The sequence below is a fragment of the Panthera leo genome, chromosome B1 (genome assembly GCF_018350215.1).
Source record: "Panthera leo isolate Ple1 chromosome B1, P.leo_Ple1_pat1.1, whole genome shotgun sequence".
In the NCBI taxonomy this organism is placed as follows: domain Eukaryota; kingdom Metazoa; phylum Chordata; class Mammalia; order Carnivora; family Felidae; genus Panthera; species Panthera leo.
In genome coordinates, this window is record NC_056682.1 from 188,597,298 (window position 1) to 188,623,497 (window position 26,200).

Below are 26,200 nucleotides of genomic sequence, written 5' to 3' on the forward strand. Positions count from 1 at the left end.
TAAGATCATGACCTGAGCTGAAGTCAAGAGTTGGACGCTTAACCCACTGAGCCACCCAGGCGCCCCACTGAAACCTTTTCTAATCCCCTTACATAAAAGAGACTCCTCCCTATTATTACTTTCTATTCCAGTATCCCTCACAGAACTTATTACAATTTTGAATTATATAGATATTTTTTTGGTTTACTTTATTTGCTGGCTTCTCCACTGTAATGTAAATTCTACAAGGGTGGAGGCCACCTATCCTATGTTGGGAGTTAGGGCTTCAATATAACTTTGGGGGAAGACAAGCATTCCATGTAAACATCTCTCATCAAGGCTGAGACAGGAATAAAATCCTCTCTGGCCTGGTGCAGCCTACAATCATTTGTATTGGCCACAAGTAGAGCAAGAGACCAGGACGGTGCTGGATGCTTATTGCTCTGGCCAATCAGATGCTTACATGAAGGGATAGTGTTTTAGTTAACAGTTGTATAACAAATCACCCCAGAACTTAGTAGCTTAAAGAGTCAATGATCATTTTCATCTTTCACAGTTTTCTTTTGTACAGAATTTGGGAAAGGGCTAGATTGTTAGTCCTGTGGGCTGCTGTCATCTGAAGTCTTGACTAGAACTGGCTGAGGGCCCAACATTCAAGTTCTTTATATGTTGAATCCACACCCCTTGATGTGATAGTATCTGGAGGTAGGGCCTTTGAAGAGTAATTAGTACTAGACTGGGTCATAAGGGTGGGGCCATCGTGATGGTTAGAGCCATTTTGGGAAGATGAAAAGAGCGATATCTGCCCTGAAGAAAGACCATGGGGGGATACAGAGAGAAGATGGTCATCTACAAGCCAGCCAGCGTTTCACCAGAAACTGAATTGGCTGGCATCTTGACCTTGGACTTTCTGGGCTCCATCACTGTGAGAAATAAGTTTCTCTTCTGTAAGCCACCCAGTCTATCTATGGTCTTTTGCTACTGCGGCCTGAGCTGAGACACCAGATAATTTATTTCTTGCTCTTGGAAGAATGAAACAGCCTGAGTCATAGGATGCCTTTGGGTTGCCAAGGTCAGGACCTTTGGGGAGATGAAGTTCTACTCTCCAGTGAGGAGGTGGTAATCATTTCTTTTTCTATTTGAGAGGCTGAATGAGGACACCGCAGGACCTTGGAGGAAGACTGTAAAAGAGAAAGTACCAGCATCCTGCGTTTGTAAGGTAGAAGCCTGCATCCCGTATGGAGGGATGTGTGAGTCCTGTGGCCAAGGTAAAGGACAGCTGTGAGGGATCTTCTGTCAGTTTCTAGTGCACTAACCACATGGGGGCTCAGGTGGTAATGACAGGCTCATTCAAACAGGCTGCCACTTTGCCATCAAATCTCATTTTAGAAATGCCACCTACTTCCTCCCTGATTTCCCCGAGGTGGAAGTTTGCCACTTTCTGCCCCTCAAAGGGCCGTCTCTGTTGCACTGCAGTCTCCTGAGTGCCTGGTGGAGACTGGAGTGGCCGAGTGGCACAGGCCGCGCTCCCTGGGAAGCTCACGATGCACTCACTGCATGCATAATGTTTATGAAGAGTGCTCTTCGCATCACCACCCATGGAAAGGAAGGGAAGGAAGCAGGCTTAGGCTAGGGGAGAAGTTGCATTGTGATGCAGTCTTCAAGAAGGTTTTGACTGATCCCCTGGGGAGCTCTGCAGCTAGGGTGGTCCTTGACACAGGTTCCAAACTGGGGTGAGGGGATCAGGCATTTCAATGCCCGTGTTATCCAGTCATTGCATCTAGACCGCCCTGGAGAGAATGTGTGGCCCGGGAGAAGATGTTTCTCTTATGCTAGCCTGATCCAAAGGGAGCTGAGAACTGAGGGCTGTCCACTGACACAAAACCCAGTAGCTGGCAGGATAAGCCCTTTGGGCCTGAAGTATTTCCAGCAGAGATATGTCATAGTGTCCACTAGTATATCCTGAAGATGGGGTTGGATCCATACGTCCCCTTAATTGTAATGTGAGAGAACAAGATTCAAGCTGAGGTGAGGAAAAGGAGCTTAGAAAAGGAACCCCTGATGCTCTTAGGTCAAGGATTTCTTTCTAGTTGTGGCATTGTTCCTATCACGGACCCGCTGGTTGGGTTCCATATTGTGTCATGACAGTCATTACTGAACTTGTTCTGTTGTGTATGAAGATTCTACTTCTAAAAAGAAAAGGATTGGGGCGCCTGGGTGGCTCAGTCAGTTAAGCGTCCGACTTCGGCTCAGGTCATGATCTTGCAGTTTGTGAGTCTGAGCCCCGTGTCGGGCTCTGTGCTGAGAGCTCGGAGCCTGGAACCTGCTTCAGATTCTGTGTCTCCCCCTCTCTGCCCCTCCCCCACTCATGCTCTGTCTCTCAAAAATGAATAATCATTAAAAAAATAAAAAAAATAGTCTGAAAGTCTTTAAAATAAAGGATTCAAGTAAAGAAAATGGGAGCATACAAAGCTGAAGTGAGTCTTCCTTCATATTGGATCTCAGCCAATTCCTTGAGTCATGTAATTTTTACCTGTGTTCCTATATGAGGGCAGATGAGACTTCTGGAGTCCTGTTTGTTTTCCTCAGTTCAGGAGCTGACATGTCATCCAGTCTGTGAGTTGGACCCTCCAAACTATCTGCAAATGTAGGGACTTTAGCTGAGGCTAAAGGCTCACATGACGAGATATCACGGGGTTCTCCTTAATTTATTCTGACCTTGGAATCAGTGAGTTTATAGGTGAAGTTTTGTTCTAGGAAATCACGTGGTGTGTGTGCGCGTGCATGTGCACGTGTGTGTGTGCACACGTGTGTGCACGTGTGTGCATCAGGGCTCAGAGGAACAGCGTCAGGTCTGATGGAACTGAAGTGACCGGTCCTCTTGCCTCTGGCATGTGCTTGGTTTGTGAGTGTCCCACATTTCGCTTGCAGCTGTAATGTCTATTGCTACACTCCCAACTCGGTTCTCAGACTATCTTTCCTGTTGGGACAATCCTGTGGTAATATTCTAAAATACAGAAGCATTTAGAAGAAAGGGTGAAAAAAATGAAAATAAGGTTAAAAGAGGAGACAGAGATATAAGGATCTCTGCTTCATCATTTTTGGAGCTAGAGGACCACCATGATTTTTTTTTTTTTTTTTTTTTTGCCAGATGATAAGAGATCTATTTCCTAATCACAGTATGTGTGTGACATTCAGAAATGTGTTCCTGCTCATTTCACAGCTCCAAAAAGGAGCTGACAGGCATCAGAAGAGAAGAATTGTAGCGAACATAAGAATAATAGGAACGAAAAAATCAATGTGGAGATGTAATTGAAAGTTAGAACTGGTGGTCAAGGTAATTGAATGGTAATATTGTGAGCAGAAACCAAGTAGGGTCAGGTAACTGCAAGATTAGGCAATTCACCGATGTACATCTTTCTCCTTCCTGGGATAATGCGGGCCTCTGAGATGGTGGGCAGAGATGTTATCAGGTGTGCTCATTCAAAGAGAAGTTCCTCTCTAGTTTTCTTCCAAGTCTTGTTTTTTTTTTTTTTCCCCCTTCCTCACAAAGAATGCTTTGAGACCTGGAATGAGTCCAAGGCTGTGACTTTGCAACTGACAAAGCTGGACTAGGGCATGTTCGATCCTGTCCTTGTGACTATCTTAGCAACAGATTTCAATTGGTCCCGGTCAGACCACTCTATGGAGGCACAGCTGACTAGAAGGATGACCAGAAATACTTAAGCAGCCACACAAAACTCATTCAATGTCACCAGTCTCAGTTCCTGGAAGAAAATTGCAGTTAAAAGTGTTATTTATTTTCTTTTACCCAAGAAGAGATATAATGAAGATTTTATAGTGTTATTGGGAAAGCAAGTGCTATTTACGGGCATTTTTCAAAAACCAAAATAACTCCCCTTGAGAAATACTCATTCCTCCAGCATTACCTCATGAAGCCGTTCACAGACTTTGCCTATCAATTCCAGTGAAATCAATATCACATTATGGTTGGAGTCAGATCTGGATTGTGTGACCTTGGGCAAGTCACTTAATCTCTCTGCCACAATCTATGTGAACAAGCTGAAAATAATTCTAGCCACTTCAAGAAGGGAGGGAAGATTAATGATGGCAAGTTTTTTCAGATGACTGTCTCTGAGGCTGTTTCTCCCACTCTTTGGTTTTGTGTTTGCTTTATGTCTGATTTTCTTTAGAATCCAAATTCAGCCACCCACACACTGACACAAAGACAAATCTAGTTCCAAATGCAGGATGGCAATGCTTCCACTCTGCTGAATCTCGGATCTGTGGACTCAGCACTTGTAAGTGTCCTCTATTTCCCCATTGTGGGAGGTAGTGGAGGGAGGCAGAGAAATTCATTTGGAAAATAATTGTTGCATATACTATATTACCCCCTTAACTCTGGGTGATTTGTGGTTTATTTTTCTTGGGCATCATGTTTCCTCAATCCTGTTGTCACTGGGCCCCACTTTTTACCTACCGTTGTTTAACAAGCTCACATAATTGATGACCCACTTTGCTTTTCCAGCCTGGGCCTCAGTGTTCCCTCCAGGATATGCGAGTGTATGCTCCACACCTTCTTAAGCCGTGGCTACAGGGGATAAGCCAATACTTATTGACCCATTAAATGCAAACCTCAGAATCTCACTGAGTCTCCCAGTTGCCATCCTCACTCTCTTCTTGTTTTGCTATCAGACTTTGTGAGAGGGCATTCTAGTAGCTCGTAAATTCCACTCCTAACTCCTGGTTATCCAGCTCTTACCTCATCACTCTGTTATTACAACTGCTCTTTTTTCATCACCACTCTGGGGCCACTGCATTCTAGAGATGTTAGCATTATCTAAAGTTGCATCTTATTCCAGTGGTCAAGTTCATTGTATTGTGTCCAAATTCACTTGCCTATTGTCTTGGCTTCAACTACCATTTCCATGTAGATAAGTCACAGATCTATGTTTTGGTTTTTTTTATTCATTTGCTTAAAAAAAATTTTTAACATTTATTTTTGAGAGAGACAGAGCATGAGTGGGGGAGGGGCAGAGACGGGGCGGGGGGGTACAGACTCTGAAGCAGGCTCCAGGCTCTGAGCCATCAGCCCAGAGCCCGACGCGGGCTCAAACTCACTGACCGCGAGATCGTGACCTGAGCTGAAGTCGGACGCTTAACCGACTGAGCCACCCAGGTGCCCCTCTCTTACTTTTTTTTGAGAGTGTGTGTGTGTGTGTGTGTGTACATGTGTATGTGGTGTGTGTGTGTGTGTGTGTGTGTGTGTGTGTGTGAATGGGGGAGAGGCAGAGGGAGGGAGAGAAAGATTCCCAAGCAGGCTCCAAGCTGTCAGCACAGAGCACAAAGTGGGGCTCGATCTCATGAACCATGCGGTCATGACCTGAGCCAAAATCAAGTCAGATGTTTAACCAACTGAGCCCCTCAGGTGCCCCACTTCCCTCTTTCCATATAATTCTAAGCACGCATTGCTACCACGGCTCCTGCAGGCTCAATCCACATCTACAATAACTTATTTATAAAGACTACATCTCTCAATATTCAATACAATGCAATCGGTCTTCTCTAGTATTTCACGCACTGTTTTGGTTTCTTTGATGAGAACTGGAGCATCCTAGCAGATGAAGTGAGATTTTACCTCCTTGGTTGGAGGCACAGCCCTCTGTCATTCTCACAAAGTGGCACCTAAATGCACAGTTATTTTTTGATGGTTTTCCAGTTGACTCATTTCCTGAGTCTCTGCCCTTGGTGTACAGACAAAGGAATGTGCATGAGTCTCAAAGCACGGGTTGGCCAGCAGTTGTTTCTTTCAGTCTAGCCTCATCAGCTTTTGAGTTCATGAAAATTCCTCGGAGATTCCAGAAATATTATTCTTAATTTTCAGTGCTATTTTAAGTATTCATATTTTCTGTGTCATCAGAGGTATTTCATTTGGAAGTTGAGGAACGGCATTAAACACAACTAACTACTTGCTATTTTTAAATGGAAATCCATTTCTGTTGATAGTTTGAAAGATCACCGCAGACAGAAGCCAAAAGAAAAAATATAGAACTATTTAAAGTAAGTTAATAAAGGCAGAAAATGGCCAGTGCTGTATTACATGTGGAAGAGGAATCTATGCCTTGCTCTGGCCATAGGAACTTCTTTTGCCTCCTTGACCACATGAAGAGTTCCTTCCCTCCTCAGGCCTATACCCGGTGGCTCTTTCTGCACGGACCCCCACCCCTGACCCCGTCACATATTCCCACAGTTCTTCACCCTGGATTCCACTTTATCCTTCACAACTTGTCTTACATGTCACTTCTGCACAGTCATTCCCTGACCTCCCACTACATATTTGACTGGATTCCTCTGCCATGCTTTTTTCTAGTATCTCATAAGTTTCCTGAGGGCACTTATCACAATCTGAAATTGCATGTAGTTTGGTCACTTGTGTGATATTTGTTACTCACTTTAACCTCAACTCCAAGTGCATACAGTGTATGCTCTCAAGTGTTAGAAGTGACGTCTAGTTCGCCTGAACTATGTATCAAAAGGTTAGCATACTTTCTTGCACATGACAGGAGATAAAAAATAAAAATGTATTGTTAAATGACTTTTGAGTACATAGAGAGGATTAAGAATGAAAATAACTTATGCATTTCATTTGGTTTTACTTATTTTATAAAAAGCTTTATATAAAGCTTCATATACTTTTTATAGCTTATATCTTTTTACAAACATGAGTTTTGAAGTAACGATCACTCTAGGGGGTAGACAGCTCCATAATGCTCCAGATCTAAGTCCTGAATCAACTTCAACAATCTTTCAATCATTTCTTTGGAAAGAGCTGCTGCTGACAAAGCAAGCCATCCCAAAACCAGAATGGTCAGAGCAATTCTAACACCGAGGTTAGTCTATCATTGCTTCAAAATAATTTCAGGAAAGGTAGGGTGAGCACAAATTGCAAAGACTGAGATGGTTGTTATTCAAGGAACACATCTGAACTTGAACACATGTCACATCCCCTGGCTTTTCCTGATGGTGCTTCAACTCATGTGACAATTTATTTATTTATTTAAATGTTTATTTCTTTTTGAGAGAGAAAGAGAGACAGGGAGGACGAGCAGGGAAGGGGCAGAGAGAGAGGGAGTCACAGAATCTGAAGCAGGCACCAGGCTCTGAGTTGTCAGCACAGAGCCCGATGCGGGGCTTGAACTCATGAATGGCGAGATCATGACCTGAGCCAAAGTTGGTCGCTTAACCGATAGAGCCACCTAGGTGCCCCAACTCATGTGAGAATTTAATTTTTTTTAATGTTTTTATTTATTTTTGAGACAGAGAGAGACAGAGCATGAGCAGGGGAGAGGCAGAGAGAGGGAGACACAGAATCCGAAGCAGGCTCCAGGCTTTGAGCTGTCAGCACAGAGCCCGACGTGGGGCTCGGACTCACAAACTGTGAGATCATGACCTGAGCTGAAGTTGGACGCTTAACCGACTGAGCCACCCAGGCTCCCCTCATGTGAGAATTTAAAGTAAACACAGTAGGGATGTCTAATAACTATCTTTTCATATTAGAAATGTACATTGTTCTGGGTGATAGCTTTGACTCCGCATGTGCAAAATGTTTTTTGTTTGTTTGTTTTAACTTACTGAAGTCTGTTGGAAATGCTCTGCAATAGTTTCTTATTTAAAGGAATCCTAGGGTCAAGGCTTTTTAAGTGAAAAGCCTTTTATAACATGAGTGGGTGCCCTTAATTTGTTTCATTTGCTGTAATTATTTGGCTATTAATTTTTCTCAAACAAGAGCTCCTGTGCAGAATGCAGTCTCATTGCAAGGCAAATGATCCCCTAAGAAACCTGCTAGCTCAGCCCAAATCCCTGGCATGCATAATTCTATTTTGTGCCTTTATAGGCAGGGAGGAGAAAGAATATAATCTGAAAGCTACTAAGACTTCACTTTTCTTCCTTAGAAAACAAAAACAAAAAACCAAACATATCTAATCTGGATTACTTAATAATTTTTATATCTGTTTTGAGATACAGATAGAGCATGAGCAGGGGAGGGGCAGAGACAGAGGGGAGAGAAATCCCAAATGGGCTCTGTCAGAGCCGGATGCGGGGCTCAAACTCACAAACTGAACCATGAGATCATGACCTGAGCTGAAATCAAGAGTGGGATACTTAAATCAAGAGTGGGGTGAACCACCTAGGCACCCCTCTAATCCAGACTCCTTAAATCAACGTGATGAGTAGGGAGAACAATTGTGCCAGGAAATAAGTTTCCAAGGTTTCTAAAAAGCCCCTAATAGAGGGTGCCCTCTCTCTTAAACATGGAGCCACTCTGGTCTAAGAGGGCTAAGTGGGATTCAGCTTCTCTGTCTTCAAGCTCTTTATACCTGTGTAAAATGGGAGTCCCCAAAATGACATATTTCATATAAAGCCCTTTGTATAGTGCCTGGCATATAACAAGCCCTCAGAGGGGTGCCTGGGTGGCACAGTCAGTTGAGTGTCCGAATTCGGCTCAGGTCATGATCTCACAGTCCGTGAGATCGAGCCCCGCGTCGGGCTCTGTGCTGACAGCTCAGAGCCTGGAGCCTGCTTCGGATTCTGTGTCTCCGTCTCTCTCTGCCCATCCCCTGCTCATGCTCTCTCTCTGTCTCAAAAATAAATAAAAACATAAAAAAAAAAAAAAAAAAAAAACAAGCCCTCAGAAATAGTGGCCATTAAGATAACACATACCTATAAACAGAAATCTGAATCCTATTATCTTTGTAGATGCTTCTCTAGTGAATGCGTGATTCCCAGTCCTTGAAGAAAAAAAAAAAAAAATGAAACAATCAGTGGGAATAAATGAATGTTTTACAAAGACTATATAATATTTATACAATTAAAATATAGACATTTTAACCACGAATAAGTGATTGGACATTTGTGTGTGTGCACGTGTATGCAAGTGTGTGCATGTGCATGATTTTCTTCAAGGAAAATGAAGAAATGTTAGCATGGTGGTGAAGTAATAATATTCCATGCAGCCCATATGGTTTCCCTGTTCTGGATGCTGTACCTCGATATCACTAACCCTTGCTTCCAGTGCCTGTGGAGAAAGGCACTCTGTCGTTCATTGTTTTCCGCCTGGTTCTAATTGAGAGGAAAGGAGAACGAAAATGAAATACCAGTTGTGGTTTAGTTAGACTTCGCCTTATATTTTTTTTTGGAAGGAATTAGTTGAATATGCACTTTTGTCAGAGCAAAGAATGTATTCTTCTATCCATTCCTTTCATGTGGCCATTCCAAAGTCCCCCGATATGACAATATGCTGATCTTAAACCAATTCCTGTCAACAACATGATATGTTTTCTTTGTATCATTTTGATTAAGAAATTCTTAAGGAGTGGACTCTAAATATTTTACAATTTCTAAGAAAATCACCAAGCTGTTAGTGAAGTAAATATCTGTTTAATTTACAACCATCAGTAGTATAACTGATATTAGTCTGGAGAAAGACAAAGCACAATGAATTATACATGTACATCTAATTTTTTGTGTAAAAAAAAGTTTTTTGAAAAGAAACATCTGCATCTTCACAGGGTACCCTGGGATTTTAATAAGGGAAGAGCACAGTCCACTATAAATCATTATCAATTCTACATTGTAATTTAGCAGCAAACATGTTAACATGGGAACATTAAGGTAATAAAGGAGCTTTATTGTTTGGGAAAAAAAAATCACAGTTCTTGACATTACAGCCTTTTTTTCTCTCCCCACCCACCCGCAATAAAAGGGCAAAAAATGTCAAGGAAATATTAATTTGTAAAATACCTACTCTTCTAGTGTTGACTGCTATATACCATTTCTGTTTTGTGGGGACATGTTGCAGAGGGGCGGGCCACTTCTTTCTGTACAATGACCATCTCACGCATCGACTTTACACACTCTCTGCAGGTGTCCTGAATGAGGCCAGTAGGTCAGTGACACCAGTGGTCAGATGTCAAGGTAAACAAACAGATCAACACATATTTATCCCAAGATAACACCCTATGTTAGTACTATTGCCAAAAAAACCCAAAAAATCCTGACTTTTAAGTTTGAAAAATATACAAAAATATCAGGACAATTATAAATTAATATATATTAAAGCATTGAGAAACAGTAAAAGAATGGCCTAAAATGTTAAGTACAATGTACTTTGATACAATAAATATTTCTCATGGAAACTGAATACTGTATAGGGCTGTTTAGAACTCATAGAAACAAAAATTCATATTATTACTAATTTATTTATCAATAATCTATTGGTTCTTTATCATCTCCTTTATCATTTATATTACAAAAAATTAATACTGGAAAACGGTAGATAAACACTTTTGTGTGCTTCTTCTGCTAACATGCTGACGTTTACAAAGAACATAAAACTTATTTTAGCACTCCCATCTCTCTCGGGAATAGAACCCTTGTCTTCAGGACACTATTTTGCACATCGTGTTTCTCAACCATTTGTCCTACGAACTCTAGAATGCCATTCCTCCGCCTTGCGTCCTCACATTCACACGCGCGTGCTTGGTCTGTCCTCATAAACCACAAAGAGGAGCACGAGGGCGCAGGGGTTTTATGCTCTGGGCGATTTCACGGCAGCACAGGGCAGCTCGGCTCTCCCTTTGCCTGTGCTTCTGTCTTCAGCATGTCGCAAAGATGAATTCGAGTTGCAACGATTCCCACTTTCCTTCTGATGCCTCCAGGGATCTCTCTCTTCATACTTCTCTAGCATCGGGGAAGCGTTAGTTCAAGCATTTTTTTTTTTGTTCCCAAATGCAGGAAAAAAAAAAGTCTTTATTCTCATAATAAAAATAAGTCTGTTCTGTATTTTACAATATATTTCAAATATTTCCACTATGAAGCATTATTAATTAGTCCGACATGGTCAAGAAGTAGACGACATTTCCCAAAGACAAACGCTGCCAGGGACGCGTTTAGGAGGCGCACCTGGTACAGCCACACTTCACCACCTTTTCCACCTCGTCCACAAACGAAGACCCGTCAGTGCATTCGAAAGAGTATTTCCGTCGCTTGCTCCTTAGGGGTCCGCAGCACTGCCCTCCCGTACATCCACCCCTGCATTCCAGCCGGGACACCTTCTTGGTTGTCTGGCACGCGGCATAGCCCTGCTGCTTTTGGTAATAATCTCTTATTCGCTCCCCTCGACACGAGAGTTCTAGAAAAGAACAAGAAGCACAAGCATTTCCAGGGCAGCCACTGTGAGTCATGCCAAGTGACCGCGAACCCACCGCTCAATTCAGGAGGTCCTCCCTTTGTCTGCCAAGTGTAACTGCTGTCACCATCCTTCTATTCCGTATGATGGGCTGCGGGCACAGCCCGCTGGTCTTTGCAAAATACTTCTTTTGGGGGGGGGGCCTTTATTGTGCGCAAAGCGAATACTATATACGCAGACTATAAATACCATGCTATTGGACTGACAAGAAAATTGGATTCCTAAATCTTTTCCTTTATTGCAAAAATACACATCTTCTGTTTTTACACTACGAACAGCTGGTTTTGTTTACCACAGGGAGCAGTTTCCCGCGAGTGTGCAATTTAATTTATTAGACCTGGGGTTTCATATCATTCAATCTGTTACTTAATACAAGTAACATTCCACTGACTTCATAAATTACCCTAGTATGAACTAGTTCAAAAAGAGACATCTGCTAAAAGCTTCCACGGGCACGTTCCTCTTGTCTCGTCCCTCTGATGCACACGCTGAAGTGCGCGCCAGCTGGAGGCAAGGCACGTTCCGATCACGCAAAGGAGAAGAAGGCGGGCCAAGAAGTCAGCACGTTTCCCTCCCTCTCACCTGCGTGCTGTGCTGTGCTGAATCGGTTGGTTCTAAGGTCAAAGGTGACTCTGTCTTAAAACTGGAGCAGGACGGTGAGGGCCCTCCCCTCTGTGCCAGAGACGAATTAATAATATATGTGGATGGGGACAGCAGGTAACGGGAAGAAGCGAGGGAAGTAAGCGTGCTGCTACGCAAGGTAAAAAGGAGTATTTTTCACGGCACATCAGAGAAGACGTGTGGAGGCGGTGCAAAATCCGCTGTGGAGGCTGAGGACACTTTACATCTGGTGCCCTCACACCACTGGGAAATAAATCACCAGCAGCAACTCTAAGCCAGACACAGACCTGGTGCTCCTCAGATCACTCCTGTGAGAGTGTGTGTGTGTGTGTGTGTGTGTGCATGTGCGTGTGTCTCCCTTTCTCTCTTTTCAAAGATGAGGCATCCTCTTGCTTGCTGGGTCCCAAGGATGGGTCCCAGGCAGGTGGCTTACCTCGATCACAGCTGTCCCCGGTGTATCCACTGCTGCATTCACAGTAGGGCTGCCCAAGTCCTGAGAGCCTGCATTTCCCATGCTTGCATTTGATCCCCTGGCAGGGGTTAAAGAGGTCCTCCTCTTCATCACAGAGGACTCCCCCGTGGCCCTCGAGACACTTACAGCTGTAGGAGAATGCATTGATGGGCAGGCAGGTGCCGTGCACACATCTACAGCGAGGAGGAACATGGGAATACAAACGCATCAGGCAGAGCGGATAAGAATGGAGAAAGGGTCATGGGAGGACTATGAAGGAGATGTGCTAATGCGCCGACTTCCTCCTCTTCTCCCTCTCCCCCTCCTTCCCTCCCTTCCTGGGTTTTGCTTCGAGGATTGGGGTATGTGTGTGTAACTGCCAAGCAGCCCAAACTTACTTATTTCCCAGACAGGGGTCATTGGTCCTCTGGTCACAGAGGGGCCCGGTCCATCCCTCCTCACACTCACAGGTGAAGCCCGACTGGCTGCTGGGCTGGCACGTGCCGTGGGCACACACCTTCTTGTGGCACGGCTCACAGCCTGGCAGGATGCCGGTTTGCATGGGCACCTTGCGGAAGTCCTGGAGCTCGCTGTTGATGTAAAGGTTCCGGATGCAGCCGTGGAAGCTGGTGCCGTTTTGCCCAGGGGCCTGGCGCAGGGCCGCGGCCACGTTGTTCTTCCCGGGCATGCCTGTGGAGGGACACAGGTCAGCGGTCGGCTCTTCGGGGGAGCCTCAGCCATTTGCCACCCAGACCCGTTTACGTCTTCCTGCAGGGTGGGAGTCAGTGACACTCCTTTAGGACAGCTAGAGACCATGGGCATCCAGTCCTGTGGTTCTCTCCCTGCCTGCACATTAGAATCATATGAGATCTTTGAAGAAATAGTGATGCTTAGAACCTCAGCGCAGACCTACTGGCTCACATTATCTGGGCAGGGGAGGGGAGGGAGAGGAGAAGGGTGTTTCCTTGTTTTGATTTGCCTTTTTGGAAGATGCTCCAGGCAATTCTAATGCGCAACTAGAATAAAGAACCAAATTCATTGGTGGTCAGTCTCTAATTTTTAACATTTGTTTCAAATCAAACCTGACCCAGAGGCATAAATACATAAAACCTCAAAGTGTAGCTACTGTAGGCTAAAGGCAGGATCAGGAATGGGGGGAGAGATCAGTGGTCCCCCTTCTCTCCACCGACGTCTTCAACGTGGACACACACCCTGGAAGCCGACAGCTCCGGGAGGCACGGTGAGAGTTGGGTGACATGCTCAGTGTTGCCCAGTTAAGGAGCGGGTTGCAGTTCCGCTGATGAGTGAACCCCGTTATCTCTAGATAGCGGTTTTGTCCGTCCAGTCTTAGGGGGTGAAAGCTGCAACCTTTCACCCCGGCCCTGCCAAATTCTAAGCTGGGAACCAATTCAGCTCAGCACTGGCAACATCCTGAGCCCAGTTGTGGATGTCAGTGTCTGAAAAACGCTCCCATGCTTCCTGTCATGACAGCACCTCATTGACATCATTTTTATTTTCTTGCTAATGGAGAGTGAAGCCTTCATATGCCAAGAAACCAGACATACAAAAGAAATTCCTCTGAAAACAGAATTTGCAATCTTTGCATATATAAGTTCCAGTAGTGACAGTCATCTGGTAACCTTCATTTGGCAAAACTGAGGAATCTTTCCATGGCCTAAGCCAGACCCTGAAATAGTTCCTGGATGGGATCCTACATGAGACAAGCGTCCAGATTGCAGTGGGGTAAGGGGAGGGAGCCAGAGGCCTTCATGGCGGCTGACGTCCCCCGCAGCACTCACACCCTCACTGTGCTTGGCTGTGTGCTCTGAGCTACTGGCTGGAGGGCACAGGCTGGGGAAGACTCCATTCTTACTCACCAGAGAGTTTGCTGCTTAGAAAGACCAGGACCCTCACACTCCCTGGGGCCTGACTCATGACAGCACCACGTCTGTATTCAGAGGAGCCGCCTTGGAGTTCTAGCAGGTACCAAAAGCAGACAGGCGGGTGTACAGAGTCACTAGGCCAGAAGTCAAAGTCTTTATTGTTGGTCTGTGTGCCCATGAGCCTATCATTTTCTTTTTCTTTTTTTAAATGTTTACTTATCTTTGAGAGGCAGGGAGGGAGAGACACAGCATGAGCGGGGGAAGGTCAGAAAGAGAGACGAGACACAGAATCTGAAGCAGGCTCCAGGCTCCAAGCTGTCAGCCCAGAGCCCGATGCGGAGCTGGAACTCACGAACCATGAGATCATAACCTGAGCCGAAGTAGGACACTTAACTGACTGAGTCACCCAGACACCCCATGAGCCTATCATTTTCAACCTCTCTCGGGTTTGGTCTTCTCATGTAGAACATGAATGGAGGGACCAGAGCAGTTGTTTCCAAGTCTTTCATACATAAGAACCACCACAGGTCCATGTTCGGGAGGTGGCTCCGGGCCGTGTTCTCTCCCCACCTTGAGATTCTGACTGGTAGGAAGGCTTGGGGTGCAGGGATCTAAATGTTAACATGCAGGGTGACTTTGATGTAGGTGCTCCGTGATCACACTTTGACAAGTACTGAATGAGCTGTGTTGGCTTTGAAGTTCCATAACTTCAGACTTTTAGTCTATGTCCATTTGGCCCTGGAAACTGAGTTGCTGTTTAGAGCAAGTCAAAAGAATGAAAGGTACCATTTCCAGGAAAGCACAAGTTAAAAAAAATTCCTTGGTCTGGGAGAAGGTCTTCCAATTTAATCGTATCTATAGACCACGCATGTATGGTCTTCTTTTTCACACATTTGAAAAGAACTTCCAAACTATTTTTAATAGCTTATTTTGATACAGGTCCAATACACCTACGTGTACATGTTAAGACTAAATACCAGTGAAGTTCCATGGCAGGAAGAAACAATTAGTAAATGTATTCCTTTCATTCCCAAAGCTAACACTTGTATACAAGATCTAGCTATGATTATAATAATTTTTAAATGAAAATGATATATCACACATATATTTACTTTGAACAGGACATCACAGAATTAAAGCTATTCTGACTCAACCTTTTCACATGCTTGGCACATTTCTGACCAGTGAACCAGGTCTGAATTTACCAACAGAAGAAGACCCATGTTGGGGCTCAGTCAGTTAAGCGTCCGACTCTCAGTATTGGCTCAGGTCATGATCTCACGGTTTGTGAGTTTGAGTCCTACATAGGGCTCTGCACTGTCAGCGCAGAGCCTGCTTGGAATTCTCTCTCTCCCTCTCTCTCTGCCCTGCCCCTGCTTATGTGCTCTCTCAAAATAAACAAATAAACTTAAAAAAACAAAAACAAAACAGAAGTAGACCCATGTTGATTTTCTGCTTTTAGCCTTTCCTCTACGCCATGGACTATAGCTGTAATTCAATCAATCTACCAAACAACAGATAACTTGGTAGACCATTTTTAACTTTAACAAGCTGTACATGTTTCAACATGACAATAAAGAAATCAAGGGTCAAGACTGGGGTCCTCTGTCCAATGGCGGCAAGAGGACGAGATGTGTGATTCATGGAGGAGTCTCTAAGTGCAGTTCTTAACTTATAACAATTCTATTAGATAACGCACATTCTGTTTAGACTATTATATAGAAAATCAGAAAGATTTGTTGTTTTGTGTTATGTAAAGCCTATGTCATGGGTAGCTGATAAGGCCTGGGAGGGAGAGCTGCCTCCCTGTTTTACTAAAGAACACTTCTGCAGGTGGGCCTAAGGCATGGGGTGCCGCGCCTCCAGGCTGGCCTTGGGGAGTGCACCTTTTCAAACTTGGGGAAAAAGATGAGCTGAGGTATGTCACTCTCTTTTGCTAACTCGGGTTCTCCTGCCTTGGCCACACAGAACCCAGGGATGTGGTCTTATGATTATGTTGTATTTTTTTAAATTTGAATTACCCTTGAGACTGGGCTCTGATTTGGAAGGAAATGGACCCAGGTGTTCTCTAGCAGTGAGGCTAGATTGGAGGTGGTTTCCTTAAGGCCTGGATGGACAGAGGTACAATATGGATTCTTCCTGACCCTCCATCTTTAGAAAGATTGGCACTTTTCAGTTTGGAATGAATGTAGAACTTTTTCCCCCCTTTTTGAAAAATGTTCTGACCTAAGCACTCCCATTTTGTACTCCCCCCCACACACTGCATTGTAAAGGGGTTTTAAAAGATTCAGTGAAATGGTTTCTGATGAAAGCACAATAAATCAAGTGTAGGACAAGTCCAGAAATAAACAAAAAGCCACAAAACTCAGATGGCTTCCCTTTTTGCTTGATGTTAAAAAGCGAGTGGCAGTGCAAATAGATGGCTTTGGGGTCAGACAGACCAGACCTGGACCCAAATGAGGTCTCTACTACTTCATAGCTTTGTGAACTGGGACAAGTTTTGTAAAGTCCTTGAGGCTGTCCCTTAGGAACTATGAAACAAAATCATACCTACTTCCTAAAGTCTCTGAGGATCGTGCTGGACACATAGCATGTGCTCAGTAAGTATAATTTCTTTTCCCTCAAACCACAGGTACATCTGTGACCTGCTTTACCAATCCCAACATAATGGCTGTTAACTGTAGTGCAGGCTTTTATTTTTAAATGAATCTCCTAGTTGTGATTATCATGAAGCAATTACATCATTCAACTTGCTGAGCAGATTCACTATGCAATCCTTGTATTACAACCTACTATGGTTACTTGAAGACTTGTCTGTTTTCCCTACTCCCCTGGGCAAGAAGGGATACTTCTTCAACTTTGTAACGTTTATGCATGTATTAACTTATTCTCAGCATATGGTAGATACTCAATAACCAATGGTTCCTAACAATTCAAAAAGTCTTTCAATGTGTTAAGATCTTCTGCTGAAAATTACAAAAAAAACAGGTGCTCTGAACTTTCAGGACAATTCCAAAAATATTTTCAAGAACGTCTTGGAAGGGTTAACATAATTATGTAGAATCCCAAGGTTACTATTTGGCAGGAAATAATGCAAACTTTGTGAAAATGCCCGTCCTGCTGAGGAAATCACTTACATTGACCTGCTCAAGAGCTTTAGCTTACTTACCTTTAAAATGAGTTAATTTTATCAGTCAATTCACCTCAATCCAATGTGATTTAATTCAATGCAACTCAATTCAATATCACATGCTTTCTTGCTCCTTTGCCTGAAAATTGAAATTCTGTACCACCAGCTTACAGTTGCCCCCCACTCTACCACCTGCTCCCCCCCACCCCCCGCTGCCCACACACACACACAGAGGAAGGTTCTCTTCTTTGTGGGTCCTCTCCTCTGGACTCCTTCAGAACTTTGCCCACACCTCTGTTCCTCATCTCTTCCTCGTCTGCCTTCTTGTTGGTTTCAAAAAAAAGAAAAAGTCCAGAAACTGCACTCTATTGTTCCAATCCCTAATCTACCCTTCCAACTCTATTTCTTGTTTGTTCACCTTAAGGTCTTAGCTCAGCAGAAGTACTTCCTGTTACGCCATACAAGTTGCACATTTAATTCATTGTTCATTCATTCATCATTCAATTTGGTTAATAATTATCCTATTATCTATATTAGTTGGCAACTGGTAGCACAGATAATATGAAATGATAACATCTGACAGAACTTTTTTTCTTTTTCTTTATAGCTTGGTCTTGACCCCAACAAAAGCAGCATCCCAGGCCCATGCATTATTGCTCTCACGTGTGTGCTCTCTCACTCTCTCTCTCTCTCTCTCCCTAAGACCTTGCTGTGTGGTCTCAGGTGTGCTGTGTAATTTTCAGCTCTTGTTAAATAATAAACCTCGAATTTTTCTCCAAAATTTTCTGATAGTTTTTGCTAAAGGGCACTTTGCAATCATAATACGAACCACAAGAACCTGTCCAACCACAGCAGTGGTTACTGACAGACTGAGACAGGCACAAAACAGGTCTCTTAACACATATCCAGGGCTCTTTCTTTTCTATCCATGCTGTCCATCTTTCAATGGCTGATCACTATTGGTCAATGGCCACAATACCAGGAATCAACAACTTCAGAATTAGTCTGTGGTGAGAATCACAGGACTTGGGGACCCACTGGATTTGCGACAGAGCTTACCTCCTACATAGAGCGGAGAGTCAAAATTCAGAGTCGACTGCTTTGACAAGTTGGTGATGATTTTGGGGCTCCCTCCATCCACAGAAAGGGAGAGACTCTGATCCAGGGCAAGTAGTTCCACAATGTGGAAGTTTCCATCATTGATCGTCTCCACGCTACAAAGAAAAAGCAACGCAACTAATGCTTCAATTTTCCTTTTATTAACAAAAAGAAGTTAAAATACAAATTTCAGTAAGCACTTCTTAGGAAAAAGATACTCCTATCTAACATTAATAAAGACAAACACTAGTAGTTGATTTCAAGATAGAAGATGAAGTACAATCAATTTCTACTTTTTAGGAATGGATACAAAGTAAGTTTGTTTTCCCATTGGGAGGGGTGGGAATGGATACACTGACTCACTCTCTAGTCATATTCTTCCACTATGTAGAAATTATAAAGGATAATTTATTCTTTTGCTTTTAGATGCCACTGAAGTTTTGTTTTTCTAGATACTGTTACTCCAAATTGTATTTAAGACAAAGAACCCACATTGGTGCCAAATATCCTCTACAGATTATCACTGGCTTTGATCTTTTAAATGCTGCACAGTAAGACTTACCCGAACACACACACAGATACAGGAAGAATCAACTTGGTGGGATCATTGTGCTTGGTAAAATGTATTAACTGATAATACACTCTTCCCTTCCTTGCATTTTCAGAGGGATGGCCATCAAATGAGATTACTGTGAAGAAGTCTATGCTCAGTGGAGAGTAACAGATTCAATGGAATGCTTAACACAGTCATAGCCAGTAGTGTTGACAATGCTTCTTCAGTTTTCTATTACTTTTAAGGGACAGGTCTAACAGTCATTCCAGAATTTGAGAGGGCATATGGAAATTCACAAAATGGCTAAAAACAAAAAGATTAAGAAACAAAGATAAATGAAAAATGGGGAGTTAAAATAAGATGAACTGGGGTACAATTACTAGGCAGGTGCTATATGGCTGTGAAGTGTGCTTGTAAATCTAACACATGGGTTAACAGCAAAAAGGAGCATGGGGCCAATGAAGAAAACAAGAATTGATACATGGCAGTGTCATGAATATATTAACCTCCCACCATGGGGGCAAAATACGGCATAATGGAAGTTGGGGCCAAAAGTAAGTAGTGAATATTAAAGACCCAATATGCTGGGATATCAACTAGGAAGATGGGGAAAAAAAAGGCTCAAACATGGAAATATGGGAGCATGTGATAGAAAAACTGTGCATACTTAATATTCCCTATACAAGCTGATTGCTTAAATTTCTGGGTACTGATATTTAAGTTTGCAAATAGGCCACGCCTGGAAAATAACAGAAAAAAATGTGTTGACATTTCTGTATGGTTCTCACCACAGGTGTCTAATCATATCCCTTTGTTTGCCAACACAGAATAAAAAGTTTTTGTGGTCTGACCACACTCTAAACCATTCTGCAGAACTGTGAAAATATTTGAAGTTTTCTGGTTTTAAATGGTTGCAAGAGTTCACACGTACAAAGATCTTTGATAATTTGTCTCAGATATCATCTGAATGATAAATATTAAATCTGCCAATCAATGTTTTTATATTCTGCAGATTTAATTATCCCAACACTCAATACCATTAAAATCAACAGAGGAAACAATATATAGGAAAATCATTCACTAAAAAAGTTGGATACCAACTGCTACTGGTCTTAAATAGGATTGTCTTCTAAAGGAATATACCAGATGGTATTATTAGCTAATGGGTAAGCATACAGATTGTAGAGTCAGATGAACCTGGATTTGAATCCTGGTCTTGTATTTATGAAATGTTTGACCTTAGATAAGTTACTTAATTGCTTATACACTTCAGTCTTCTCTTCAGTAAATGTTAATATATATTTCACCCTCTGGTGATTAATTTGAGGTCGTATGAAATACATTATTTTTTTACAAGTGCAGAGTGAGACATCCAGCATATGGAAAGTGCAAAGTTAAAAGTTAGGTATCAGCATCATCATCACTGCCACCGCCATCATTGTACAAATAATCCAGTATTATTTCAGTATCTTCTTCAGGAAGAAATTAGTTAGCTTTATTTTTGATGTTAACTGTAAAATAATGCTAAAGACTAGCAGAAATATAACAGATTCTTTGGGGGCATATCTCGTTCAAGTTACTAAAAGTTTTACGTAAACTATTAAAATGAAGATGTGCATGGAGAGAGTGGGGACCAATTAATTGCTTTTTCCGTTGTGATCATATACAATATGTAAGTGGTTTTCTATGACTGCTCTATGAGCACTGACCTTGATTAAGTCATAAATATTAACATGGGACTTGCTTTTTTCTTTACATTTGCAAAGAAAAGTCCCATTTGTACTAGAAAATGGGTTCCTGGTCACACATCAGTCTTAGACAATCAACGCTGGCATGCCATCGTTAAAGATAGTGTTTGATGCAGTATAACTGAGTAAGCTACTTCAAAGCAGGAGCCATGTGTTATTTATTTCTGTATTCCTTAATGTATCCAGGAAAGTTTCTGATAAAGAGTAGATGCTCAATAGATGCATGTTAAGTAAACGAAATGCGAGGGAGTTTTATTAACAATAACATACAGTTTTTTTAGCACTACTAACTGGATTATGGGTAAAGAGGTTTCAAGCAGACCCAGGGAAGGACATCCGAAAGATGAATTTTATTAAAAATTTGGATTTTTCGGTAGTCATATTCTGCAGGAAATACTGGGAGATAAATCTGGTTCAGTCTGTCCTCCTTAAGATGTGTGACATTGGATTAGTGTGACTTCAAGTCATTCTTCTGTTTTATTTTCCTCATCAGGGAAATGCAAATAATAAGACCAAAGAATTACTTAGCCCAGACTATCGGCCGGGTGCTGTTCTAAGAACTTCACATGTAATAACTCTTTTAAGAATCAAAACAACCCTAACAACCGGGCACTTAGGGTACTCAAGGGGGCAAAGCCCGCTGCTAAAACAGATTTGAAGCTGGGGTTCCTGCTTCTAGAGTACACATTTTTAATTATTATGTGCCACATTTACAATAAAAAACCTGAAAAGTAACTAGTACTATACAAATGGCATGTGTTCTCATCACTACCAAGCTTCTAATAGGTGGTTTTTCTCCCAAATATCCCAAGAATAACGTTCTATGAAAAAAAAAAAACCAAACACTTATATGATGGTTACACAATTTGGTACATTTACCAGAAATCATCGAATTGTAAAAAAAAAAAAAAGAAAAGAAAAAGTAATAATCTTATTTAAAAAAACGTTTGTTTATTTTTGAGAAAGGGAGAGAGAGTGAGAGCAGGTAAGGGACAGAGGGAGAGGGAGACAGATGATCTGAAGCAGGGTCTGTGCTGACAGAACACGGGACTTGAACTCACGAACATGAGATCAGGACCTGAACCAAAGATGGACTTGTAACCGACTGAGGCGCCCAGTCGCCCTCAAAGTCATAATCATATAATTCGAGTCTGAAGGTTATGAGAAGACATATAAAGTACATAGATTTCAAACATGGAATGGGATTCTATTTTCCCAATCATATGTGAAATTTAGACTGGTTAGATTTTTTTCCTCCCAAAAGTTATCACTAAACTTAATTCCATTTATATTTCCCTGGAATTAAATGAGGCCTCACCATGGTCTTTTGACAGATAAGTAGTGTGACATTAACATTTTTAGATTCTTTGCTCATTAAGATGATACTGTGTGTATGAGCCTGAAGAGTGTACTTGAGAGCTAAGAATATTCTAAATTGGTGTTTCATGCTGCCCTTTGAAGCAGGAGATTAACCAGGGGATGTCCAGAAATCCTTTGCCTCTATACCATTTAAAATAAAAGCAGTGACTAACACATCAGTTGTTACAAGATACTACTGAGCCATCATCGATTTTACAGTCTATCCCGGTCATTCTTACCTATCCACTCACAATGCACAACATCCTTTTGGGTTCTGAGAAGTATTGATATGTTCTTTCACTACTCCCGAGGGAACTGTGTAGTTGATGACTCATGAGAGTCACAAGTGAATCACTTAACATTGAGACTTTCCACTGGGAACACACATCGAATTTATTACCATTAGTATGCATTTAGTTTTACTACACTTGCCTATTAGCTGAGATTTTGTTTTCTTGATTTTCTCAGTGGATGTATGAAAACAAAGCAGTTACTCAACTATGTCTTGTGGTTTTGTTACAGAAAAAGAGTTTAAAAACTCAGAGCCTAAAAGAAGAGAGGCTCTAACTTGCCTATGATTTTTTCTTTTCTTTTTTCTTTTCTTCCTTCCTTCCTTCCTTCCTTCCTTCCTTCCTTCCTTCTTTCCTTCCTTCCCTTTTTTTTAAATGTAGGATGCATCAACATGACATTTTTATATTTCTATCTTGACCTTAAATCTTAAGGTATTTCAGTAGTTTAATAAAGGCAAACAGTTTACTTGGCTTATATGAGCTCTAGTTTTTCTCCTTAAAAATTTAAAGAATCTGTTGGCATATTCTATGCAATGAAATAGGAATCAGAAGCCAGACCAATTCAACTGGTCATCTCATTTTGATTATCTCTGGGATGAAGATACTTCATCTGTGGAGATGGTGATAAAATATTTCCCTGTTTACCTCTTCAAATCAAAAGGAATAGGAGATCAAAGGGGATTAAAGGTACTATTATTATTTTTTAAATGTTTATTTATCTTTGAGAGAGACAGAGAGTAAGAGCAGGGGAGGGACAGAGAGAGAGGGGGACAGAGTTCCTGAAGAGGGCTCTGCTGCTGAGAGCAGAGAGCTCGATATGGGCTTGAACTCATGAATGGCAAGACCATGACCTGAGCCCAAGTTAGAGGCTTAACTGACTGAGCCACCCAGGTGCCCCAGGGATTAAAGGTATTAATGCAGGTGCATACAAGTTTTCAAAGGGATGTCTTACAAAATAATTGATTGACCAAGCATACTTAGATTTTAATAAGTGCTTTTGAGGCAAATTACCTAATTTAAATAAAAATGCACTAAAAAAAGGGACTTATATATTTGAACATACAGTAAGAGTCACATGTAAGGCAATGACACTTGCATTTATCCTTCCTTATCAGGATATCTGAGCGTCAAGAATATCCATAAGCCACCAGCATCAGTAATTATCGTGAGCCACTTGTGCCCTGGCACTATAGCAGGGATTTTACATGTGTTACTTCCAGTTCTCCAAACCACACATGAAAAACAGGTATATTTCCAATTGTTTAGACTAGGAAATAGAAGCCCAAAGGGGTGAAGTAACTTGCTCAAAGTTATAAAGCTGGTAAACAGTGCTGCCTTCCCATACGGCATTATCAAGAACTGCTGAGTGTTTATCTTGGAAATGAGACCTCGCAGATTCTGTCTATTGTTTGTTTTTCCAATGAGACTAAATTCTTCTCCTTCTCCTTGTTTTTTGTTTTTTTTTTTTTCATGTAAGACTGTAAGTTGCATAACCCAGAGGCTGTATAGCCAAACAAACCTAATAATTGGTAGGGAAAAGTCCTCTGATGTCGTGTTGTTCCCTAAATACTAAAACTGCTTCACGCGTGGTACAATTTCTGCTTTCATAAGATGGTTCATCTGATTGCCTCATTTAAAAAATTAATTTAATTTTTAAAAATTACAGTTGACACAATGTTAGTTTTAGGTATACAACACAGCAATCCAACAGCTCTATACATTATGCTGTGTTCACCACAAGTGTAGCTAGCCTCTGTCACCATATAATGCTATTAAAGTACCACTGGCTATATTCCCTATACTGTACCCTTTATCCCCGTGACTTATTCATTCCATAATTGGAAGCTGGATTTCATTTTTATTTTATTTTATTTTATTTTATTTTATTTTATTTTATTTTATTTTTAGAGATAGAGAATATTTATTTATTTTTAAGTTTATTTACTTTTTAGAGAGAGAGAGAGAGAGAGCACAAGCAGGGGAGGGGCAGAAAGAGACGGAGACACAGAATCCAAAGCAGGCTCCAGGCTCTGAGCGGTCAGCACAGAGCCCGATGCGGGGCTCGAACTCGCGAACTATGAGATCATGACCTGGGTCAAAGTTGGACACTTAACTGACTGAGCCACCCAGGTGCCCCTGAGGAAAAGAGAATCTTAAGCAGGCTCCCATGCTAAGCACAGAGCCTGATGCGGGGCTCGATCCCAGGCCCCTGGGATCATGCCCTGAGCTGAAACCGAGAGTCAGACGCTCAACTGACTGAGCCACCCAGGCACCCCTGATTTCCTCATTTTTAAATAGTAGTTGACTATGTTTCCCAAGAAGCTGTCTGGTTTGGAAAATAACATTAATCTGAATCTAAAGAAAGAAGCGTGCCATTATTATTATTATTATTATTATTATTATTATTATTATTTTAAGTTTCTACTTGTCTGGATGAAAAAAAAAATGTCACTTTGAAGGGCAATTGTTAGCCTGCTTGAGAAAAAAAAATCCATCCCTATCTCAGGATCTACTATTGATGGTAGCTTTAAGTTTAGGCAGTCAACCTCATTCATTCATTCATTCATTCATGGCATTATTACCAAGTCCCTTTTTATGCTATTCTCTCAGCACAATAAAAATTAGGCATGTGTGTGATATTCTACATTCATTCACTTGTTAAGAAACTTCTGTCATCTCGGTTGTTGCAGATCAGGTTCCTTAGACAGTAGGGTGCTGGCAGTGTGTAAAATCGGTTCCCTGACACAAGAAAAAGAGTCCGGACTTGTCGCATTTGCTGACCACCGTGGTGGACACATCCCCAACACGGCTGATTTCTACATCAACATCAGGCATGATGTCCCAGAATTTGGATACGGGAAGAGATGCACACCACTGGCTCTCAGAGCACAGCTCAAATATATTCCTTTTACACACGTGGTTCTCAAATTGTGGTCCCTGGGCCAGCGCGTCACCTGGGAGCTTGGGGCAATGAACGCGTGGGAGCTCATCCGAGATCCGAATCAGACACTAGAGGTGTAGCCCACTGATTTGTTTTCTGACACATTTTTCAGGTGATTCTGATGTGTGCTATTTGAAAACAGTAGCTCCCCACCCCTGCCTGCATGGCTGGCCCTGTTAGTGGTATGGAGGTCTGCAAAAAACTTCAGTCTTCTGTCAGATAGAAGAGATAAAACGAGAAAATGTGCAGGCTACTTCAGTTCTGTGAAGGAGGAATAACTACTACATCTTGGGTTCTCTTAAACATACTTAAAACTATGTTAACTGCTCTCTCTAGACATAATTCCGCGATATAATGGTTCTTATATCGATCCATTTAAGACAAGGACTGACATCTAAAATAAAGTCTTGGGGCACCTGGGTGGTTCAGTTAGTTGAGCATCTGACTTCGGCTCAGGTCATGATCTCGTGGTTTGCGAGTTTGAGCCCGGCATCGGGCTCCGTGCTGACAGCTCGGAGCCCGGAGCCTGCTTTGGATTCTGTGTCTCCCTCTCTCTCTGAACCTCCCCTGCTTGCACTCTCTCTCTCTGTCTCTCAAAAATAAACATTAAAAAATAATATTAAAAATAAATAAATAAAATGAGGGGCACCAGGGTGGCTCAGTTGGTTGAGCATCCGACTTTAGCTCAGGTCATGATCTCACTGTTTGTGAGTTTGAGCCCCACATCTGGCTCTCTGCTGACAGCCCAGAGCCTGGAGCCTGCTTCAGATTCTGTGTCTCCCTCTCTCTCTCTGGCCCTCCCCCGCTAGCACTCTGTCTCTCTCTCAAAAATGAATAAACATTAAAATAAAATAAAATAAAATGAAGCCTTTTAAACAAAAAAAAATCATAGAAAAACA

General features: G+C 42.1%; 1 protein-coding gene across 5 annotated transcripts in view; it reads right to left on the bottom strand.

Annotated features, from left to right (window-relative positions):
• Positions 1-9,008: 9,008 nt before the first annotated feature.
• Positions 9,009-26,200, bottom strand: part of SLIT2 (slit guidance ligand 2) — a 376,497-nt gene continuing 359,305 nt past the window's right edge. For all 5 annotated transcript variants that reach the window (XM_042936808.1, XM_042936807.1, XM_042936805.1 and 2 more), the window contains 4 exons: positions 18,372-18,526; positions 12,698-12,989; positions 12,282-12,493; positions 9,009-11,170 (listed from right to left, as the gene is read on the bottom strand). In XM_042936808.1, coding sequence (XP_042792742.1) covers positions 10,929-11,170; positions 12,282-12,493; positions 12,698-12,989; positions 18,372-18,526 — 901 coding nt within the window. In that variant the 3' untranslated portion in view covers positions 9,009-10,928. The remainder of the gene's footprint in view (positions 11,171-12,281; positions 12,494-12,697; positions 12,990-18,371; positions 18,527-26,200) is intronic.